This window comes from Equus przewalskii, chromosome 4 (assembly GCF_037783145.1).
Source record: "Equus przewalskii isolate Varuska chromosome 4, EquPr2, whole genome shotgun sequence".
NCBI classification, from domain to species: Eukaryota; Metazoa; Chordata; class Mammalia; order Perissodactyla; family Equidae; genus Equus; species Equus przewalskii.
Window position 1 is genome coordinate 17,990,386 of NC_091834.1, and position 23,215 is coordinate 18,013,600.

The following is a 23,215-nucleotide window of genomic DNA, read 5'->3' on the forward strand; positions in this document are numbered from 1 at the left end:
CCTACCCGCCAGCCTTGCTTTCAACCCTTATCCTTTATCTGGAGTAGTTTCTCTCCTAAAGCCACACCAAATAAAAATGTTATTTGATACTGATAACCGATATCATAAAATATGAATAAAATCATCTTTAGAAACCTTTGCTATTTATGTCAATCTAGATCATGCGATGTAAATCAAATACTGCATTTGCCGTGCAAGGCAGATTCAGGACAAGTCCACGGTCCCTGGCCAGACAGCCCCTCTAAGATCCCCTACAGAGGTGAGCTGGAGCCACCAGTTTCTCCTGTTTATTTCAGAGGCGCCCAAGGTGAAAGGAGGTCCACCTATGTCATTTAGGAACAGATGAGCCACCAAACACTCAAAAGTCACACTGAGCATTACACTGTGTGCTCTAGACTCTGGCGAAGACCAATGAAGGGCTGCTTGGGGGCCAGTGATGGGAGTTGCTTGTCTCCCTGGGGCGAGGGTTAGCGGGGCTCCTGTCCCACCTCCCCTGCTACCTCCCATGCCCCTAGGTCCTCGGCAGGTTTATTCAAACACTGAAAAAAGGAAGAGGAAATTGAACAGCCTTAGGTGAAGCCCTAGACCTGGTCTTGTCTGCTCCTCCACTTCTCTTCCTGTGAGGGGAGGAAACCCACTCGGAAAACCTGACTTGGGCTTCCCTCCCTCAAGAAGCCACCTAACTGTTTTCTAAGAGCCTACATGTTGAACTCTCCATCTGCTGGAAACACAGGGCTGTCCTGACCTTGTGCTGGGAAGCACTGACCAAGCCTGCCTGGGTGCCACTGGACATGGCAGCCACTGGGTGGCAGCCCAGACTCACTAGAACAGCCCCATTTCTCACGGTTTTATGTACTTCACAATTCAGAAAAGTGCCCGGGCCTGCAGTGCCTGGACCTCTCCCGACCGCCGGTGGGGAGCAGCGTTAGTCACCGGTACAGAAGCCGGCTCTCTAAGACCCAGGATTAGGATGCTAGAAAGGGCCAGCGTCTCCCCGACATGTGGAATCAGGGCCCTTTCTGTGCTGAGCACAGTTAATTCAGCTCGGTCAGGGGAGCGTGACAGCAGAGAGGACAGGATCTCAGGAAGGTGGCTTCTGTTCTTCGTGCTACTGCTGGGGTCATCTTTCTTGTCATTGAGTGACCGGTGAAGCCCCTGGTCTACCGTGTCTCCCTGAGTCCCTTAGCCTGTAACCTAGTAACTGGTCATTCTCCCCTCACTACAAAGACTTCGGTACACACGCTGACTCGGCCTCATTCACCCTGGGGCTCAGAGAAATTATTTCACGATGCAATGTTACCTGATTGATCCAGACTCAGTATTTTGAACCTGTTATAATTTCAACATGACTAATAAAAGTTTAGTTTCTACTTATGAAAATAAGGATGTGCTGTGGAAATTAAGAGTCTAAAGTTCAATGTTCAGGGAACTGTAACTGCCCGTTGATTATGTACTGCATTCAAATAATAAATATTACTCAGTCTCTTAAAATATAATTTATTTTTTGTTACAAAGCTGATTATAAAACTTTTACAAAATACTTAAGTTTACAAAGATTGAAATAAAACATCCAGAAATAATCAAGTTTAAATATTGCTGTATATTTTCCCAATCTTTTTTATCACACATATATTATTATTCTCCAAACTGGGATCAGACAATATATACTAATGTCTGACCTGCTTTTTTAAATTTATATAAGTCATAAACATCTTGCCATATCAGTACATTTTTCCTGTAACATTATTTGAGTATGAAATATGTGTCAAATCATAGATTATTTAAACAATCCCCTTTCAGGTTTTGTCAGTGTAATAGTACTAGAATATCTTTGATTATTCTCTTTTGTAAATTCCTATAACCAGAAGTATTGGTTCAAAGGGTACACACCCTTTTAAAGGCTTTCCATTTATAATAAATACCAAAGTGGACTCCTGAAAAGTGATGTATCAATTCACACTCCCACCAGCAGTGCCTGAGGGGCCTCATGTATTTCCCTAATTATCTCGGGGATTACTGGTCGTAACAAGTGATTCTTACCTCCTGTTTCAACGGCTGCACTGAGCAGAAGCTATAAAAACCCAGAGATGCTCAAGCTTCCTTTTAGACCCTCATTAGAATCCATATGTAAGGACAAAACTGCATCTCTTCGGGGGCCGGCCCCATGGCCCAGTGCTTAAGTCTGCACGCCTTGGGCGGCCCAGGGTTTCACTGGTTTGGCTCCTGGCCATGGATATGGCACAGCTCATCAAGCCATGTTGAGGCGGAGTCCCACACAGCACAACCAGAGGCACTCACAACTAGAACAGACAACTCTGTACTGGGTCTTTGGGGAGAAGGAAAAAAAAAAAGATTGGCAACAGATGTTAGCTCAGGTGCCAATCTTTAAAAAAAAAAATTGCAGCTCTTCACAATGATGCTCTGCTCATTTGGCAACGTCCACCATGAATGTTACTAAACACCTTCAGTGCCTGCAGCAGAGCCAAAATCCCAACCCAGGACTAATGCTGAGGCCACATTCCAGGTCCCCAAGAGTGGGGTCCCCCATGGGACCATTGTGGGTAAGCAGTTCCCTGCAGGGAGGATGACGGGCACACAGATGTTAGTCACGAGCTGCTGGATCAGAGACTCTTAAAGATCCCTGTCCCGGCACAGGATGGCTCCAACACTTAGCTTCAGACGTGGCTCCCGAAGGAAGGCGGGCCTCAGCACAGCACCTACGACAGTCCTCCACACAGCAGACTCTTGCACCACTACGGCCAGCAAAGTGTGTCTCCCAAACCCAGAAAGCTATTTTAAAAAGACGTCAACACTTTGAGATGCTGGTCGTGAAATAAGTTAATTCTTCAAATTATGTTCATTCCTCTAAATGGACTAAATTGCTATTTCTTAACCTAACAAAAACTTTGCCTTGGTATACTATTCGATAAAGCAGCACTGTCCATTCCAGACATCTGTGGTTTCTAGTAGCCCCTCGGGCACCAGAGGAAAGATCCACCTGTGTGTGTTTGAGGCTCTCTGAGAGGCAGAGGCGGTCCTGCCGGGAGCAAGAAACAGACCCAGGCTCCTGACTCCTGAGGAAGGCCCCTTTGGCCACACCCACCCAGAGAAAAATCTTGAACCATCCATACAGTCATCAAAATTAGGTATTACTTAAATAAACACTATACAGACCTGAGGGAAAGTACATCTGGTTTCAAGTTTTAAAAATTGCATGTAAACCTACTTTACTACAAGCAGATTTAAAACTAAGACACTCTTTCCAGATTCATAAAATGATTGGTGAATGCTAACTTTGAAAAGTAGGATTCGTTATTCTGGTCACCTAGCAGGAGAGCGTGGGAAAGAGTTATTGGTCAGAATTCCCGATTCTAATCCCATCCCTGCCACTGGCTGTGTGGCCTGGGGCAGCTCACCTAATCTCCTCTGCCAAATAAAGAAGCCACACTGCAGAATCTCAGAATGGCTGAGGTGCTCGGATGTGCACAGGTCCTGCCCAGGAGTCTTCCTAAGGACCACCCAATAACAGAAAGCCAACATATGCATGTTAAAGTCTTGTGAAAAGAAAACCAAGGGCATTTTGTGTAATGCAGATGAAGACATATGTTCTTTACTATAAACTTACACTACAAAATAGTATTTTATTTTCACTATACATTAAAAAATCATCATTTAAATAATCAGAAGTAACCAATTTTCCAGATTGGTAAGTCACTAACACACTTTCTTTAACAGAAATCTAAGTTTCATAAAACTGTTTTCAGGTATTGCTTCGACGTGCATCATGATTTTTAAATTTTATCATGGCAGCGGGAATTACTTTTCATATAAGCCAAAGAAAGGAGAGAGGCTTCAAAATTAAAAGGACATTCTGATTTTATAGTGTTAGTTTAACAAAATATTATATCCCATCTGAACTAACAGTAAGCATCAGAAGAGTCATCCCAATGCACTGGTTTTACCAAATAATAGGAAAAAGCCATAAAAGAATTTTTCAGTTTTGCTGATTTCCCATTTCTTCCTCTCATCCTAAGCAACTGCCTCATTTCTCAACTTTGTAACGTGACATTAAGACAATGTTTATGATGTCCACCTCCACAGGACATGAGAGATTCAATCATAACAGGAAATATGATGGAATATGCCCCAGGGAGAATGAGAAAGCAGATCCACTAGGAGCCGAAACAACTGGGACATAACAACAGGAATGGGGTCCCCTCACTGAACACAGATACTAACTGAGAAGTCTTGTTTGTTCCTCCTCTAAAGACATGGGTGTTCCCTCCAGAATGACAGACCCAACGCACTGAGGAAGCAAGAAGTATAGGGATTACAATCTGGGACCAACACCAGCCTCAGGGAGATGCTGGGAGCTGGGTTGGCTGCGCCAGCTTGCACAGCACCAGAAGGGGGCGCTCTCGTCTTCAAGGGCATCACAATAAGGCTCCACACACTGCAGAGGACACCCCACGACGCTCTCAGCAACCGAGGTGGCAGAAGGGCTGTCCTTGTCTTATCAGGCTCCGAGGGACGGAGCCAGGAGAGGTAAGCACAGGGAAACCTAAGTTCTCAGGTCTGTGTCTGCAAAAACTGACTATCCACTACAATACACCGAGTTGGAGATAGGGCCTTGGGGGAAAAAAGTGCTCAACAAACTTTTACAAATTTTGATTACTACATCAATTCTAAATACAGGAGGATTTTCACAACTTTAATAAGAAAGTGCTATTTCAAGCCTGGATAAATTCTTTCTTTTCTTTTCAATGTCTTAAAAGCAAAACAAAACAGACATGAGAACAATGAAGTAACATGAAGTAATATGTTTATCCAATATGTTTACATGTGTTTCATTAACTCAATTTTTAGTTAAAATATTATAGAGGGAAAAATAAGTAAAATGTGTAGGATTTGTGCTGTAAGGACACAGACAAGTGACTTAGAACACGTCACCCTCCTGCCTCTCCCATCATGACCAAGGTCCCTGAGCTCCCAAATCCGGAAAGTGGTGCTATGACAACGCAGGGATGAAATACTGCAGGGAAACATCTTCATGCAGCAAATCAAAATGCACAATCTTGTTATTCACAATATCTAGGAAGAGAAGAAAACCCATGACTGTAAAGACCCCTTCCAGCACACACTCCACCCCAACATGTGAGACCAGCTGTTCCCCCTGGGCCACCATCAAAGGTGTCTTAATGGTGCTCTGTCCTCTCCCTGAGCACCGGCTTCACCGGAGGCAAATGGTTTGTGGTCTCTGCTCTCCCCCATTACAGCTTAGTTCCTGCTGAATGACAGCCTTGCTCAGACGGGTTCAACCACAGCCAGTGGCGAGAGGAAGAGTGAAGCTGGGTGCCAAGCCTTTGGTGAAAAACCCACAAGGCAGACATCTTGGTAATCACATTTACTCAAATCAGCGTCCTTCCAGGAAAAAGCAGCTTCTCGCCGGTGAGTGACCTAAGTGTGCTGAGAAAAGCCTAGAACCCAGCTGTGCCGCAGAGAGCCCAGTCACGGGAGAATGGAAGGTGAGGACAGGACCACAGAGGACCAGCGGGAAGACAGACTCCCCAGGAGAGGCACTGGACACAGAGGCGGTGGGTGGAGTGAGGGTATCAGGGAGAGGACCCCAGAGGCGGAACACCTAGAGGAAGCCACCCACAGAGACAGAAACGACGGGCAGAAAAGGAGGTTTGAGGGACTAACAAAAAGGTAGGAGAGATTCAATTTTTGCTATGTCACTATTTGCTGGTCCGTCTCTCTGCTACATTCGGGTACACCAAAGCCACCTTTCCCAGAGCACAGGTGGCTCAGTCGGCTGCCTCGCTGATAACAAACAACTCCTCTGTCTCCTGGCCACAATGTGCTCAAGGTCTGACACAGTGCAGCTGGGGCAGCAGCCCCCACGGTCCGTGATCCATGATGCAGACGGGAGGGTAGCCGACACTCTTGCTACTCAAACCCTGGCTGCCAGGCCCAAGAGCACAGCACCAGCAGGAGTCTGTTAGCAATGCAGAGCTGGGCATACGCACCTGCACTCAGCAAGATCCCCAGGGACTGCTATGCACGCTGGCGTTTTGAGAAGCCCTGTCTTAAATCTGTAAGGACCCTGCGCTGAAGCATGGCTCCCACCACTCGCAGCCATAGAAATGTGCCACAGTCCATGCCAACGTTTCTCAAGATGCAGCACGGGCAGACAATGGTACCTCCCCCTAAGAGTGCCCCGAATGCAGCCATTCCAGCTCCTCATTCCCTATCCCTGGCCCATTGTCCTCTGCACCACCTCCTCCTCTGCCCTATCCCCTATCTAATGCCTTTCCAAAGCAGTAACTGCCTTCCTATGGTCTCTCCTCTCTGGTCTCCTCTGCTTCTCTGCGTGTCTCTCGTTCTAAAGGACTGTCATTCCTTGAAGAGCCCTAGAATTCTCTATTCCTTCTCCACAGAGTGCTGACGATCTGATGATTATTAGGTATACCTCTGGGCCACCCTTCTCAGCTTTGTCCACTGGTGGCTGAGAGTAGTCATATAAAAGGTGTCAAGGCCACGGCTCCCTTTCAGTTGCTGTGATCTTAGTAGCAGAGACAGACAGAGCCTTGAAAAATTCTTGCCAAGTGAGTCCCGCCTCATGTGCAGGCAATGAATGAAGGGTGCTAAGGAGGTGTGAGGCTGAGAAACACAGGCCAACCAGAATCAAGAGACTCGCTGAAAGCCAGGAGTGGAGAGGAAGCACAGACACTGAGATACGGGACAACTGTAGAAACTGCTCAGGCTTAGACACGGGGAGGCAACAAAGCATCATGCTGGGAACTTCAACCCAAGCCAAACGGCATGAGGGACTCCACGTGCATGAGGTTAGAGTACCATGGCAGGACCGGGACGTCAGCACCCATGCTCCCAAAGTTTCTTTCCAGGCACAGACCCACACAGGACAGCCAGTGAAGCAGCCCAGACCCGTCTGCCAGGCCCACACAGCTCCAGGCTGCCAGGAGCCAAGCGCCCGCAGCTGTTTCCTGCTGCACCTCTAGGTACTTCTGAATCTGGGAAAACCCAAAACACCTGACTGCCCTAGAAAACTGGAGCCCATGTGACTGAGCTGTATTTTGCATTCGCAAGACTGTATACAATGGGTGAGACTACGGCGGATTAAAATATATGAAAGCTGAAAAGCAAATGGAAACGCAAACTCACTGCATACGGCCTTTGTAGGATTTGCTTGTTGTCCAGCAAGAAACTGCAGGAGCTTCCTAATGTCTATGTGCACTTCAGCCATTTGTTCTGGGTTTCTAGCTTGGGAAGCATTTTCAGAGGCTAAAATGACAAGAACGACATTTTAAAATACAAAGTCTTCAGAAGTAATGGAACCCAGAGATAGCACAATGACCATTTACTTAAATAAATGATTTACACTACCACTGATTTCAGCAGCCTGGAGAAATACAGCAAGATGTAAATGTAGTCATTCATTAAGCCCTGACTCTAAAAATATTCTGCTAATTTCCAGGGAATCTCCATTTACAAGGACCTGAAATACGACCCAGTCTCTCCCTTTAGGTAAAAAAAAATGTATCAATTAGTCCTCTCACACATATTTAAAAGATGAAATGCACAGAGCTAATGTAAGGCCTCTCTTCTAAAGGGGAATGAAAAGAAAACGTACTTTAATCTTCTGAGAAAGTATTAAAGGTAAGACCCTCTCTATATTTAATAAAATAAGCAAAACAAGCAACACCAAAATCAGTCATTGCACAACTTATCAACGCCTTGATCATACAGACTGATTTTGCTGCAAGGGTACGCCCATCACTATAAAGTAAAAACCTTTCATGATGCTATGCTAAAATGTGTCTGTAATAAGCAAACTGGTAGTAATAAATTTTAATTCTACAGTGGCAAGGGCCTATTACACCTGTTTTGGAACACGTGCATGTCTAAACCGGTTTTCACATTATTAGCGAACACTCCTCCTGGTCCTTCACCTCGCTCCGGGCTCGAGCACCTCTCCAACTGCACTGCCCACCGCTGGGAGCTCTGAAGCACTTGATTCTAACCCCCTGAACTAATGCGGTCAATCACCCTATCGGCCACTGCTTACTGAACTGATTCTGTAGTCCCTTATCACCTTGTATGAGACAAAAATTTGATCACATGAGAAAAGTTTGTATTTGCTAATCTAATTTTGTAAGTATTAAAGAGACCAATGTAGGAGAAAATAAGAAATGTGGTCTACCTTTCTGAGCACATTCCAGGTAAGAAACCAAAATCTTTAGTAGCAGAAACAGGAATTTAAGAGCTGAAAGGGCTCTTGGAGATTATTTAGCTGGTGCCCATTTTCACAGACCCTGAGCCAGTCCCTCAGCTGCTCAGCGGCAGGCACAGCTCCTTATGCCCAGTAGGCTAGTCTTCCACTGGCTGCACTGGCAGGTCTCCAGTCTCAATTCTTGGTTCTCTCCCCAAGTGTGAAATACAGTCAACGAAATTTGAACCTTTTCTTATTAGAAACTTCAGTAAGGTGTGTCAGCTGAAACAATTTATCAAAAGCAAAACATAACCCACCAGAAAACTTACCTAATGGAGGATTTCCAAGATCTTTAAAATGAGTTGTAACACACACTAGTTCAGTTTCTATTTTCAAGTTCAATTCTCCATTTAGGTTTGCTTCAATAATCTGCAAATTGAGTATTTTACACAATCTTAAAAAAGAAAAGGAAAGCACAAAAAGAAAACAATGGATATCACCTTCCACCAAACCAGGTACAAGGTAGTCCCACAAAACCCTACAACACTTCCAATGGCACCAAGACCCATGCAGCATCAGCAACAGAGAGAAGACAAGGCCTGGGAAACAGGAACTCAGAAATCTCCAAAAGTCTCCAAAGGAGAGGAGCCCCTCAGAGTGGAGAACTCAGCAGGGAGAGCTGAACACAGGTGGAGCTGGGGGAACTCTGTCTGCCAGGAGACTGACAAGGGGGCATCGGGGAGACCTGGCCCCCGGGGCTCCTGGGAAGAGCCAGAGGGAGCTAAGAGGAAATCTCGGGAGCAAAAGCCCCAGGTGAACAGGATGGGCACCTGGGGTTGAGACAGAGGGAGGGGGAAGAGGGCGAGGGCTCGGCCAGTCCTGGAGAGGCGGCTGTGGAAGAGACTCTGTGCTTTCACAGTCTGTGGTGACGACGGAATCAAGAACCCCAGAGTTATGAAGCTAGACTAGCCTGGTCCACTCTCACAGCTGAAACGAAAACTCCTCCTAAAAGGGGATTCCTAAAAGGACTGTGGTCAAACCCCAAACCAAGATATTCTGAAACGAGACAGAAATAACACTGGCCAAAGAGCACACTTGGAGACAAGAGAGCCACGCACAAAGCAGATGCAAAGTGTAGCTCAGGATTCCAGAAGGAGCTGGAAGAAACTAAGAACAACGGAAGCTGCGAGAGGACAGGTAAGTCAGAGTTAGAGAAGCTCAAGAAATGAGATGACCAGCCTGCATGCAGACCAGCCTGCATGAAGAACTGACAGAGCTCAGGAAATAAGTGGAAATACAAGGGAAAATGTCAGCAGCAGAAACTAAACTAGAAGGAAGACATGTGCATGCACACACCACAGCGAGCACAGGAAGAGAAAATGAGGTGGAGAGGCGAAAAACAACAATCACCAAACCGAATCAGAGAGAAAAAGGATCTGAAGGAAAACAACAGATATGATAGTGAAGAAAAGCCCAGCGCAATAGGAGTTCCAGAAGAAAAGCAAAGCACAGGAACAGAATTTGTGCTAATGACTATCCAGGAGCCTTCCGCACGGGGAGGAGACTTGGACAGACGTGGGGAAGGATACCACACATGGGGAAAATGAACCTGGAATGGCCAAACAACTGGATGCCAAAGGAAAGGGAAAAATCCCCCGGGGATCTATCAATGCCTCCTTCCCCCATGAATAAATCCAAGCCACTCACAAGCGAGACCGAATCAGAATGGAATCGTTCTCAGACAGCAACACTCCATACTGGAGACAATGGGGCACGGGGAAAGAAAGCGTGAGCCCAAGACTTCATGTCCAGCCAGACTGACATGGTGAAGCCGTGAAAACTAACGAACCACTATTCCCATAAAGCCCTCCGGAGCGATCTGCTGGAGTATAGCTTTGGAAGACAGGTGTGAGAGTTATCTTCCCCTGTGCAGCCAAAACCAAATGGTGGGAGTTGAGGGGACAGAATAACGTGTAATTATTATATGCTCTGACAAGGTAGACATTATGCAACTATTACAAAATGGGAGGGGGGAGAATGGAGAGAAAGTGGAAATTAGAATAAGCTCGCCAATTGCTTTAATTTTATAAATGGGCCAAACTGTTTGCTACAACTACAAATTTAATATAGCCATGAAGTCTCTAGAATTTCATGAGAACATAACCTTTTATTTAAAAAATAAACTCGGGGCTCAGCCTGGTGGCGTAGTGGTTAGGATTGCGCACTCCGCTCCAGTGGCCTGGAGTTTGCAGGTTCGGGTGCAGATCTATACACTGCTCCTCAAGCCATGCTGTGGCGATGTCCCACATACAAAATAGAGGAAGACTGGCACAGATGCTGGCTCAGGGCCAATCTTCCTCACCAAAAATAAATGAATAAATAAAAATAAAACATAAACTCAGATACTAAAAAGTCAGATTCCCAAATTCAGAAAGATCTGGAGATGCTGTCAGGTCTCCAGCACTTCAACAAACTGCAGTGTCATGTCACCAGTGCACTCTCTGTACTGCCAGTACAACTGGCTTGGTGACTGATGCCAGCCCCTCCCAACTCCACACCTCCCACACTCCCAAGGCTCTCTCCACCCCTCATATCTCCTCTAACAGCGTCTGCCTCCTACTCTGCTCTCCCTTGCCTGCGACTTCTCCACAGATCACAGAGGGGCCCTTTCTTTTCAAGCTCTGCGCTCCACTACCAACCAATGGGTTCTTTCAACTGGACAGAATCTAGAAATGAAGTTCAGGGAAAGATACCTATACTACTAACACGGTTTAAGATTTCGCTAATCTGCCAATGGCACACTACATTTCTCTTTTTAATGTTGCTATCTGCCCATTTCTAAAGCCTGGTAAATGTTTGGAAAGCCCATGCAGCAGTTTGCAATTCCCTTTTTGCTCAACTAGTAACACAGGCCTGCCACCCAGCCACTGGAGAGATAAACGCAGTCGTCCCATTTGGTAGGAGCCAAGCCAAAGGTGCAGCAAGGAGACATGGGGGCTGGGAGACAGTGGAGGATGCCCTGCTCTGCACACTCTGCAGCAGCTAAGTCTGTCTATACTGAGCAGGAGAACTGAAGATTCCTCATTCTCGTTCCTTAAAATTGTTGAACTGCATATTTCTCATTCTAGAAACAAAACCAAAAATTTTTTTAACTTGGGTGAGCTCTTATTTCTGAGGTTTTTAACATTAAATAGAAAAAGAGCCCCCCAATTTACTTGCTATATAATCTAGTAAATGTACCTTTGAATGGGAAGTATTCATTGTCAGCCTTATTCTTTCACGACCCACAAATATACTGTTGTATTCCTAAGTCCACTCTCCTAAAATCCAGAAACAATACTTGACTGAAATAAAATATATACAACAATCCTTGTGAATATTCTGGACTGCTTACTGGGGCTCTGTAAAGTTAAACACAATGTATGCCCATGTGTCTCAAATGAGCACACATTCAATATCTACCTGTAAATTCTCGTTGCTTTTGAAAAACAGTGGTTTTATCTAAGTAAAGATTTATTCAAGAAAGCAGCCTGCGATGGTCCTAGACTGACTTCAGGCTTAAATGTTCTTATGTTTTCTTCAAATTCCTAAAAGTTTGATTCCTGAGCAATCAAACATCAGATTCCATCTCCCCTGACCGTACACAGTGTCTGGTACACGGCAGCATTCAATCAAAACTCGCTGAAGGAATTAACAAACAACTAATTCTTGGAACCCTGGTCACTCATGTCTATTTTGTGATTGTTACCCAGAACATTACTCACACTAACATCCTCTATTTCTTAAGAATCTGGATAAGAGGTTACTTCTTTCAATGATTTCCTTAATGATAATTTTCTACCGTTTATGGAATACTGACTAAATGTACTGGGCATCTAACATAGATTACCTCTCAATTTACAAAAGGAGCAAAGCCTCTGTGATGGCTGCACTCTCATCCCCACTTTGGGCAACACCCAGCACCAGGGCACACACAGCTGAGTGGGGTGGCTGGAAGTGGCTCCAGGTTCTGAGGCTAACTTTCATCCCAAGCCCATGCAACAGCACTTACTGCCTACTGAGTGGCAGTCCCACCATGGGGGGGCTGGAATGAAAGATGGTTAAGACAGAGTTTCCCTTTTCAAGAAGCAGGTAGTTCAGGAGGGGTTCCAAGACATTACCAGGTAATTTATCATGCAGCACGGAACAGAGCAGCTCAGTGGAAAAGGGTCTCATAGCCAGGGCGGTGGGGAGAAGGTCTGGGAGTTACGGAGTGTCTGTACGGCTCCAAGGACTCACCTTGGCCACTACATCATGGTGCCTCTCACCCATACACCTGGATTCCCTTGTTTTACCCACCAGGCTGATCCTGTGACACTCTGAGGCAGTGTTTCTGAGACAATATTTAAGGTATAACATAGCACAGCTCTTATTACAAAGCACTGCTACCCAACGTGGTGCAAAGCCAGGCAGGGTCAGCATCTCTGAACCTGTCAGAAACTCAGTCTCCTGCCCAGCCCAGGGGGTTCCCATGCACATTAGTATTTAAGAAGCAATTTCTTAAAACATGATGTAGATTCCCAGTGTCTGTGCTCACTTTTCCTGCTGCTACACGAGTCACACACACAGCTACACCCTCATCGGTCACATCTCATTAAAGGAAGTAAGGGAAAGAATGAGAGTCTCTACGAGGGTGGCTTGAGTATCTCCCACAGGATGGTGGATACTTTTAATGTGTTGAGTCCCACTCATTTTCCTTAATTCTCTGTAATCTTCAAACACAGCATTCTGGTTACCCAGGGAGATCTCATTATGCACTTGGCTACTCTAACTTTCTCTACATTTGATAACTTTCCATTTAGTATTCCAGATTGCAGTAGCCACTCTACAAAATTTTTATTTGTTTTTAAGCACTCCAGAGAGAAGAAAAATACCTCTGATGACTTTATCTATCTAAGCTACTTTGCTGACTCATTTCTATTGTACTGAAAGAACAAACAATTAGATCCTTGGATTAATTGCCCTGACTTTTCTCTCCTGGGCCTCTCTGAACCTCTCTGAAGGTCCTCACGCAATCCCCAGAGGAAGCGTTCAGGCTGACAACTGGATCAACATCAAGGCAGTCACAGGAGAATGCCAATGTCAGCAGAGCGCACACTGCTTCATGGGAAGCTGATTGTAAATTAAAATGAAATCCATAAAGATTAAGTTATGAAAGAAAATTAACTCTTAAGTGAGCACAACTGTGGAGACAAAACGGCCCATAAATATTTCCCAGGCTTCAGAAAACTGCTGTAATTCCAAAGATCTCTTGAAGCTAAACTTCATCCCAGGCCCATGCAACAACACTTACTACCTACCTACTGAGTGGCAGTCCCACCGTAGGGGGATGGAATGAAAGACGGTTAAGACAGAGTTTCCCTCTTCAAGAAGCGGGCAGTTCAGGAGGGGTTCCAAGATATTACCAGGTAACTCATCATGCAGCACTGAGCAGAGCAGCTCAGCGGAGGAGGGTCTCACAGCCAGGGCGGTGGGGAGGAGACCTGGCAGTTACGACAAACAGTGAGAATGGCTAAGTGCTTTCCAGGGGAAGACGGGAGAGAAGAAACTGAGTGTGAGTGGCAGAGACAGAACCTGGAAAGAACTGACGTCGTGGGGAAGGATCGAGTCCAGAAAGGTTCTGCAGGGAGGGTGTGGCTATGTGACAGGAGACAAGGCCTGGCAGATGGTGAAGACTGAATGTCTACACTTCATGAGGTGGACAGTGGTTTTTAAAAGACTCAAGGACATCATCAAATGCGTTTTTGAGGGGTGAGTGAAGAAAGAATTCAGGAGAACCCAAGCTGTGAATGAGGATTATCCATACAATTCACCGTCAGTCACATACTGTAGCATTTCATGACATTGGCAGACCTCCACAAAAGTAAAGAGAGAAATAAACGTGCCTGCCTACTTGGCATGAGAGCTGCTTAGAGTTAAGATGGGTGTTGTCCGGGGGATCTTTGTCCTGGGCTCGCTGAGACATTTGGCAAATAGAGAGGACACGCAATTCATGGCCACTATCAGTCATAAAAAAATACACATTAGCAGATAAAACGTGTAATCTTCTGTCCAAAACACAAGGAAAGAAAGCCGGAACTGTCAAACATATTCTTAAAATACTACAAATGTAAATGTAAGGGATCAAGGCAAATACAAAAGCTTTTGCCAGTGAAGGAGAGTTGGAAAGCACTAGAACAGGCTTCTAAGGGCATCTGTAAAACTGCAGACTCTCAACAACAGGCCAGGACCCCAGAGCAGGCCTCAGTGAGGGGAACCTGCACACCTGTGCGCACCACATGGCAGCATCCACACCTTGGGCAGGCAAGGTTTCCTCTCAGGACACACAGCCTAAACCAAATACTTCAAAGCTCTTTTCTAAAGAAATAACAACTTACAAGATGATTGCTGATGTTTTTCATTTTTTCCACAACGCTCTTCATGGTCTTCAAGACTGGTAAATAAATACTAACCTAAACAACCAATGAGAAAAATCAGAAGTATTCAAAACATTAATATGGTCAAGTACTGACAGGCGCTTACTACCTATGTTTGGACTCTGTGTATGCTTAGAAGTTCCGGAATCCTATGTTTTTAAATTGTCTGAATAAATTTTTTTTTGAATATGAGATGAAAAACAATTTTACACTTTCACTAACTCATGCCTGCCTGTGGTTACCTCGGTGACGATGGCCATGTGGGCATTCTCTGGTTCCAGGACTGCAGTCCTTCGGCTGAGATGCCCCCGTACACCCTGAGGAGAATAAGACTCAAGCACCGGTGGGAGGCCTTCCTCTGAGGGATGCACACCCACTCAGGGGCCTTTGTCTCCTCTGAAGAGGTACTGTGAGAATGCCCTGCATCAGCACTCAGAGCAGGCTGTAACAGTGCTTGATATGATGCTAGCTTTATCCCAGGGTAGACGTCTTTTAGTAAAAGTCAAGGAAACATTCTATCCAGTATATTTTCACAATTTCTTCTTCAATAAATTACGAGCAAGAGGCAAAGGACCCTGTGGCATCATTTTTGTTTTCAGTGGCTCCAAGATTCCCGTAGTAGGACTGAAGCAGACTTTCCTCTTGGCTCTTACACACATCCCGGACATGGCTCCTTACAGGACGAGGAAAATCAAGGTCTGTGAGACCCAAACTGGTACCTAAGGCCATCACTCCCGATAGAAATGACTATCGTTCAAAGTACTACTTTAGTTTTGCTGTATTTAAGCACTACTAGTAAGCAAGACACTCTCCTATCAGTAAAGAGTATGGTGTTTCTATGATATGCAGCACTGTTTTAAGATGTTTTATGTAAAGAGGAAAAGGCAAGTATACCAATTTTTTTCTGGAGTATCCTTTAAAAATGAGTATCACTTTCTTTACACATACAATGGAACTGTCAAACAAAATATACTCTAAGATTGTAACTAAAACCAGAAAATTCAAATCACACCATTTAACATGTGATGAACAACAGGACTCCAGGCATCACTCACATCAGAGTCTGGGACTGTAGGTTCTTGCAAATCCTTCCATAATCTTCTAGGAATAACCTTTACGGGAATGTCGTGTGTCACGATGCGACTACTGCTCGACACAGATAACTGCCAAGGGAAGAATTAAAAAATATTTTTATAACATCAATATTAAAAGAAAACAGAAGTGAAGGACAAAAAAAGTTGATATCAAATCTAAATGGGATGTTCTCAGTTCATTCATAAAAGTCCATTCAACAAATATATGGCATGCCTGTTCTGCGCTGGGTCCTTTTAGGAGCTGGGAAGCGTGGTGAATAAGCCAAGGTCCTCAACATTTCAGTGGTACAAATGGATCAATAAGCAAGAAAACAAACACATGAAACTGAGCTACATACAATACACAAAATTGTGATGGCCTTGAGGAAAAGCAAACAGCAACCAGGTGAGCACGTGAGAGGGTCTTAGACTGGGAGGTCAGGAAAGGCTTCTCTGAGAGGTGACATTTCAGATCGTACCAGAACAAGGAGGAGCAGGCAGGCACGGGAAGATGGGGACTAGAGGGACAGTGTACCCGGCAAGGGGAATAGCACATGTGAAGTCATGAGGCAAAAGAAAACTTGCTATGTTGAAGGAACTTAGAGACTATTCTGTGTGCACAGGACATTCAGTGTGCTGCATGTCCACCGTGCTGAAAGGATAAAACTATCTATATCTAGGTCCAGGGGCTTCTATGAGACTCATAATAAACCAAAGCATCCTGTACTCTTAGATAGAAAAGCATTATATGTGACTGTCATGCTTTTCCTTAAGCAATTGAAGAAACACACCAAACTTACATTGTGACATGAAATGCTATGATTAGCTCTAAGAACTGCCTGTCTGCAGAGTTATGAAGTTGTGAAGAAAAGCTGAGGACCCCTCTTCCACAGAGACTGTTAAACTGAACACAAGGCTCACACGTAAGATGGCTACAGTACACACAACACATACAGGAGGGGAGGCCAAGATGAGGGAAGGCCAGGGAGGAGGCAGTGCTGGCGCTGAGCACTAAAAGAAGATAAGGCTTCAAACATCGATAAGGAGAGAGATTCCCAGTGGAAGCCCCAGCATCACTCGAAGCCCCAGCATCACTCAAAGCCTGGGAGGTGGAAAAGAATGGGACACAGCCAGGGAACCACTCAGAGGGTAGTAGTTGGCAATTTGGCTTCAAGATAGACTGGGCCATAGGTGAAGGGCTTTGACGTTATGTTAAGAAACATGAACTTCAGTCTGTGAGCAGCGAGAGCCTGTGGGGGGTGTTCTGAGGAGAGCTGTGCATTAAGTTCCTCTGGGAGTAGTGTGGAAGACAGATGTGCCACTCGAGAACAAGAGGTCAGGGAAAGGCCTTACAGTAGATGTGGAGGGGGGACACTCCAAAGGTGAAAATGGATAGAAACCATGATTTTTAACTAGGTGACAATACCCCTAAAAGAAACGGAGATGCTGGGATACGGAGATTGAGAAGAAAGATACAGAAGTATTACTGTGTAGGAAAAGACAGCATCCTGGTTGAATGTTATACGATCACAATGCCATTTATATATGAGGAACCGAATCCAATGGAAATTTTCATAAAATTTAATTTAAATAAAATAAATTTTAATAAACTTTATATTAAACATTTTAAATAAAAATTTTAATAAAATTAAGTTAAATAAAATAAAATTTCATTCTGATAAAACCAATTAGCTTTCCACATACTGTTAAAAAGCCTAGGCTGATAACCACTTCTACGCCTTCAGGGAAGTTTCACAAACGCCCCCTCCTACTCACCAGCTCTATAGAGACTGTGAGGCAGGGATAGTGTTTATTAGTCAGCTTTATTTTCAAGGCTCTGGCATTCTGGGCAGTTTTCAAGGCTCGAGATAAATTCTCCGATGTTAGCTCTAAATATATCTCATTGTTTGCTGCGGAGATACCTTCCATTTGAAATTCGCTGAAAAAGTTCTCCTAAAGGGAGAAAAAGCAGGGACATCAGCGTCCTTCCCAGCGCGTTCGGGAGAAGTCCGCAGGCCCCTCGGGAGCTTCGGCTCACCTGCTCCAGCTCACACCACATGCTCACCCCTCCACTGGCCAACTTGTCCGAGAGGATGAAATTCAGCTTATCGGGGCTGATGCGGAGAGTGCAGGTTTTGGCAAGCTTGGCTATCATGTTACTGACTCCTACAGCAGGGGCACAAAGGAAGGATTTACTAAGAAGCACATCCAGTGTCCCCGGGGCCAACTTAGTTTGCAGAAGTAGTTCAACACGGTGCAACTTCCCGGTGGAAAGAGAACGGTTTACAGTGACATCCACTGGACAGCACTTTAATACCGCTGAAGTCATGTCAGCCTCCCAACAGCCCTGCGAGGGACGGGGCACACACCATCAGTGCTGGAACAAGGAAACCAAGGGAACCTAGTGGACGGACTCCCTCGTTCGCCACTCGCTTGTGGCCCACCGGGCGCTGTGGCAGAGCGGCCAGCGCAAGGCTAGGCGCAGTCGGGCGAGGACCAAGGGGGCCGGACCGTGAGCGGGTGCCTGCGCCAGATAACGGTGTCTCCTGGGCCAGCGGCCGGTTTAAGAAGCAAAGCCAGGAGATCCGAGTCAGGTTTTAGAACAACCCTCGGGACCTGCTCTCCGGCCCGCGAGTCGCCACCCGCGCCCACCCCATCCTCCGCGGCCCCGCGCCGCCCCGCCCCGAGCACCCCACCGCGCGTGCCGCCTCCTTCCTGTCCACCAGCCCTTCCCTCCTCCTGTGCACCGCCCAGGGCCGCGCTCACGCGTGAAGTGGTTCAGACAGGCCGCGTCCACGATCTTGGCTCGAAACTTCATGGCGGGACGCGGGCCCGCTCGGGACCTCCGTTGGTGGCGGACTCGGCTCCCGCCCTAAGCGTCCCGCCGGAAACGCCGCGGCGCGCCCATTGGTTCCGCCCGGCTCAGCCCGGCCTGACACGTGGGCTGGGGTCACGCCCTGGGGGGGGAGGCGGGGTTACGGGTCACGCCCCGGGGGAGGCGGGATCCAAGGTCCCTTCCCTGTAGGAGGTGGTGTCCCTGGGTCATGCCCCAGGAGAGGTGAGGTCCCGGGTCACGTCCCTTGAGGAGGCGGGGCGGGGGGGCGGGGTCCCAGTATTACGCCCCGGGAGAAGCAGGGTCCCTGGTCACGCCACCCGAGGGAGAGTGGGTCCTCGGATCCCGCCCCAGGGGAAGCAGGGTGACAGTTCACGTGCCGAGAGGAGGCAGTGTCCCCGGATCACTGCCTAGGGGAGGCGAGGTCCCGGGTTACTCTTCGAGTCACGTCCCCGGGGTAGGTGGACTCCTCAGGCACGTCGCAGGGGAAGGGGGGGAGGGGTCCCTGGGTCACACTCGGGGTTGACGGTGGGGTTCCTGGGTCACGCTCCGGGGTGACGGTGGCATCAACTTTTAGTGATGCGAGAGTCCTCAAGCCCCACGTATGGAGATTGATTTTGAAGATCTCCATACATTTTGAAAGAACTTTGTGACACCCATTTCTGATTGTGTTTTAAAACATCAAAAACAAAATCAATCGGGGCTGGCCCCGTGGCCGAGTGGTTAGGTTCGCGCGCTCCGCTGCAGGCGGCCCAGTGTTTCCTTGGTTCGAATCCTGGGGGCGGACATGGCACTGCTCGTCAAATCACGCTGAGGCGACATCCCACATGCCACAACTAGAAAGACCCACAACGAAGAATATACAACTATGTACTGGGGGGCTTTGGGGAGAAAAAGGAAAAAAAAAAATCAATCTATTTATAAAGAATTAAATAAAATTATCGCTTAAATGTACACCTCAGAAAGCTTTAGAACCCTCTCTTCGCTCAAATGGTACTACTGGTACCTCAGTAGTGTAGCGCCATGTTGGATTATGGTTCTAAATTTACATTTTTTAATTGTAAAGACAGGATGCTTAAAGAACATTGATGGTAAGTGATAATTCTGCAACTTTGTCTCAAGGTAAACTTTACCAGCTCCTGTTAGAATTCTTATAGCATAAACGATATAAATAATACAGAATTTTAAAAAACAATGGGAAATAGAATAATTGTATACAACTTAGTTTTCCATGACAAGATTATCCATGTTAAGAATGTGTTATCTTTAATGTGCTTTGCATATAGGAACCTACAACCTTGCTTTTAACTTGATGTAGAATCAAGATATGAGAAATAACAGATTGTTTTAAAAGTGCAAAATACAAAAATTACAATTTTGCCTATTTTAAGACTACCATGAACCTAAATTCTAGTCTACATTGTTACATACAAGTGTTTGCCAAGCCAAATAGGATACAATGCCAATTTAAATTTTTTTGCTAACAAAACCTGCTTTTTTATTGCTTTACTAATTAATTTTAAAATAGATAAATTATTAAATGAGGTGGTTGCTATGGAGATCATGAATATGATTAAAGAATGTATCTGGGGGCCCACCCCATGGCCAAGTGGTTACGATTGCACTTTCCACTTGGTAGCCCAAGGTTTCACCAGTTCTGATCCTGGGCGCAGACCTACCACCACTCATCAAGCCATGCTGAGGCGGTGTCCCCCATAGCACAAGCAGAGGCGCAACTAGAATATACAACTATGTAGTGGGGGGCTTTGGGGAGAAGAAGAAAAGCTAACAGACCTTAGCTCAAGGCCAATCTTTACCCCCCAAAATGAATGTATCTAAATAAGCTTAGTAAGCAATGTTTCATAATATATTGATCTTTACTTTGAATCTTTTAATTTTATGTGATCAAAAAACAATTTTTAAAAACTTTCTTAGAAGACTTGTGTGATTATCCATTCTGCCCAGATAATATAGGGAGTTTTGACCCAACAAATATAAAATTAAGCTACAATGTTCTTTTCTTGAAAGAGAAAAGAAATCTTATGTACTCTTTCCGTTTTCTTAAACTAAATAGGTTTAGCAAATTAATAATAATAATTTCAGTATTGATAATTAAATATATTGACACTGCTTCCCCACATTTTTTCCAAGTGGTTTTGAGACAAGAAACAAGATCACCAGAGATTTCTGGAACTCCCGGGCTACTGAGTTTTCTAATGTGATGTATATTCACATTGCTGTCAGCCTAGCTAGTAAATAGCCTTCTGATTTAAAAAAAAACACCAAACCTCGGGGGTTAGTAATTCAGTCACAGGATGACCTGGGGAACAGTGTTGATGCTGTTCATTATATTTGTTTATTGTGCGAGGAAACACCCTCATCTCGTCTTAGAAACTGACATATAATTAGAGTGAAACGTATAAAAAAGCAGTCAGGATGTGGAGTTGGAAGGAAGGGCACTAACCTGTTTATAGCTGCAGAGGCAGTTAATTCTACCTAGATAAGTAAGATGCATTTACTAGCTGTCACCCAAAGCTGCATCTGCCCAGCGTCTGTCGGGTGCTTGCTTGTCTTCCCCGGTCCCTGGGGGAGGACTATTTGCAGTCCTGTTGTTACCAGTTAATGTTGGAAAAATTACCCAAGAGGAAAGACACTGGCATAGCTCAGAGGTTCTGCATCAAAGTAGACAGACAACATTTACCCTTTTTTTTCTTTTGCATGAGAAAACTGTAAAATGAGGGTAAGCGCACTGTCGAGGTAGCATGAGTAAATGTCTGAGAATTGTGCTAGTTTAAGCGATGGGTTTTGCTTAAGCAGCTCTTCAAAGACTTCTCAGTTTTTAGATGGAAGAATACTTCAATAAATTTCATAAGTATTTTTTAAACTCACATCTATGGAGCCCATGAGAAATATCAGGCATAGCGCCGAGAGTGGGGCTCTGAGAAGGGCACACCCACCACCCAGGAGGAGGGAGACCAGCGATTGTTGGGTACTTACTGTGTTTCACTTACGAAGTCCTGTTTAAATATTATCCATCAGCAGGGTGAGGTAGATAGCTACCACTTGTATAGCACTTTACACTGATATTATCACTTTGACGACAAACACCCATAAGGTCAGTGCTATTATCCCTATTCCCCCTAAAGATGGGGAAGAGAGAATTAGAAATGTCCTACCACACGCCCTTTATGGGAATCTGTGTCACTGGTTGTGAGTGGACAGTGACCCGTGCCCTACTGCTGACTGGACAGCGGTATACTTGACCTGCAGGAGAGCAATTGATAGTGTGGGAATAAATGAAGACCACCCCAGTGAGAAGAGGCAAGGCTGTTTGTTCAGGATCAGCCACCATCACTTGCAGTTTAGCAGAGACTCAAAGGCGGCCGAGGAGAGGGAAAGATTTATTGTGGAAAAAGGGGAGGCGGGGGTGTGCCCTGGTGGGCCTGTGGGCCTGGGGAAGCTGGAGTGGCTGCTAGAAGTGGGGTGTCTCATGGGATTGGTTAGGGGAGCATATTTGGCTCTCTCTGTTGGTCCGAAGTTGGAAGTGGGGCCAAAACTTAGTGAAGCTGTCAGTTGTTGATCACATCCTGGTCATTGGGGGCCAACTGTTACAGGGGGCATTGTTTGGCTTCCTCATCTGATTGCTAGAGACAGTGAGCTGACTTGTAGAGAGCAGGCTGGTGCCCAGGCTGGTTACTGGAGATGATGGGTTGGTTTCCTAGGCAGGTTGCTGCAGGCTGTGGGTCAGAGTTCTATCTTTCTGGTCCGACCATCGTCTGTTTGTACATTCAGACTCTCATTAGACTGCCAGCACTTAATTAATAAAGAGAGCTCTGCTATTTTGGAGTCCTCTTTCAGGAACTGGGACTGACATGCTGAGAATTTGTAGCAACCTAGAAATGGAGAGTATGTCAGTTACGTAGTAGTGTGTAAGAAACTACCCCAAAGGTTGTGGCTTCAACAACAGAGATGTATGGTGTCTCACAATTCTGTATGTTGCTGGGCAGTTCTGCTGCCTCCACCTGGGTGTCCTCATGAGGCTGCATTCAGCTAAAGGTCTGCTGGGCTGGAAGGCCCCAGGTGGCCTCACCCACACGCCTGACAGTTGGTGCCAGGTGTTGCCCGGGGCACCTCATTCTCCTCCCCGTGGCCTCTCATCCTCCTGATGCCTGCTCAGCTTGACAAGGTGATTCTGGACAATGGTCCAAGGAGATGGTGGAAGTTGCAAGTCTCCTGCGGCTTAGGCTCCAGAATTCTTATAGCATCACGTCTGTCACATTCTATTGGTCAAGGCAAGTCATAGGCCAACCTGGACACAAGAGGGCAGAGAAACACACCTCTTCTGGCTGGGAGGAGCAGCAAAGTTGCATTGTCAAGGGGCATACATACCAAATGCAGACAGAGGAATCTGTGCCCATTAAACAGCCTAGTCCCAGGAGCCTGGCTGGCATTGGAGCAGCTGTACTGGCCACGTATAAGGCTGCAAAGAACACCTTCAGCTCCAGGCTGGTTCCTGTCCTCATGAGGTCTGGCTACATTTCATTTTCTCTCCTTGTGTTTCATGATCTTCTGGTAACTCTAGAATAATTCTCTCCCACTTTTACTGCACTCCTTGTAAGAC

At 45.8% G+C, this 23,215-nt stretch overlaps 1 protein-coding gene across 3 annotated transcripts in view; it reads right to left on the minus strand.

Moving 5' to 3' along the window:
* Positions 1-18,821, minus strand: part of HUS1 (HUS1 checkpoint clamp component) — a 31,451-nt gene extending 12,630 nt beyond the window's left edge. Inside the window, exons 1-8 of one of the 3 annotated variants that reach the window (XM_008524490.2) lie at positions 18,528-18,821; positions 17,800-17,927; positions 17,538-17,714; positions 15,744-15,851; positions 14,650-14,724; positions 8,563-8,662; positions 7,186-7,305; positions 1,484-5,091 (exon numbers count right to left, since the gene is read on the minus strand). In XM_008524490.2, the coding sequence (XP_008522712.1) occupies positions 5,009-5,091; positions 7,186-7,305; positions 8,563-8,662; positions 14,650-14,724; positions 15,744-15,851; positions 17,538-17,714; positions 17,800-17,927; positions 18,528-18,579 (843 nt within the window). In that variant the 5' untranslated portion in view covers positions 18,580-18,821 and the 3' untranslated portion in view covers positions 1,484-5,008. Of the gene's footprint in view, positions 1-1,483; positions 5,092-7,185; positions 7,306-8,562; positions 8,663-14,649; positions 14,725-15,743; positions 15,852-17,537; positions 17,715-17,799; positions 18,109-18,527 lie in introns of those variants that run through there. The other 2 variants (XM_008524488.2, XM_070615564.1) reach the window with 2 other exon arrangements.
* Between the last annotated feature and the right edge of the window lie 4,394 nt (positions 18,822-23,215).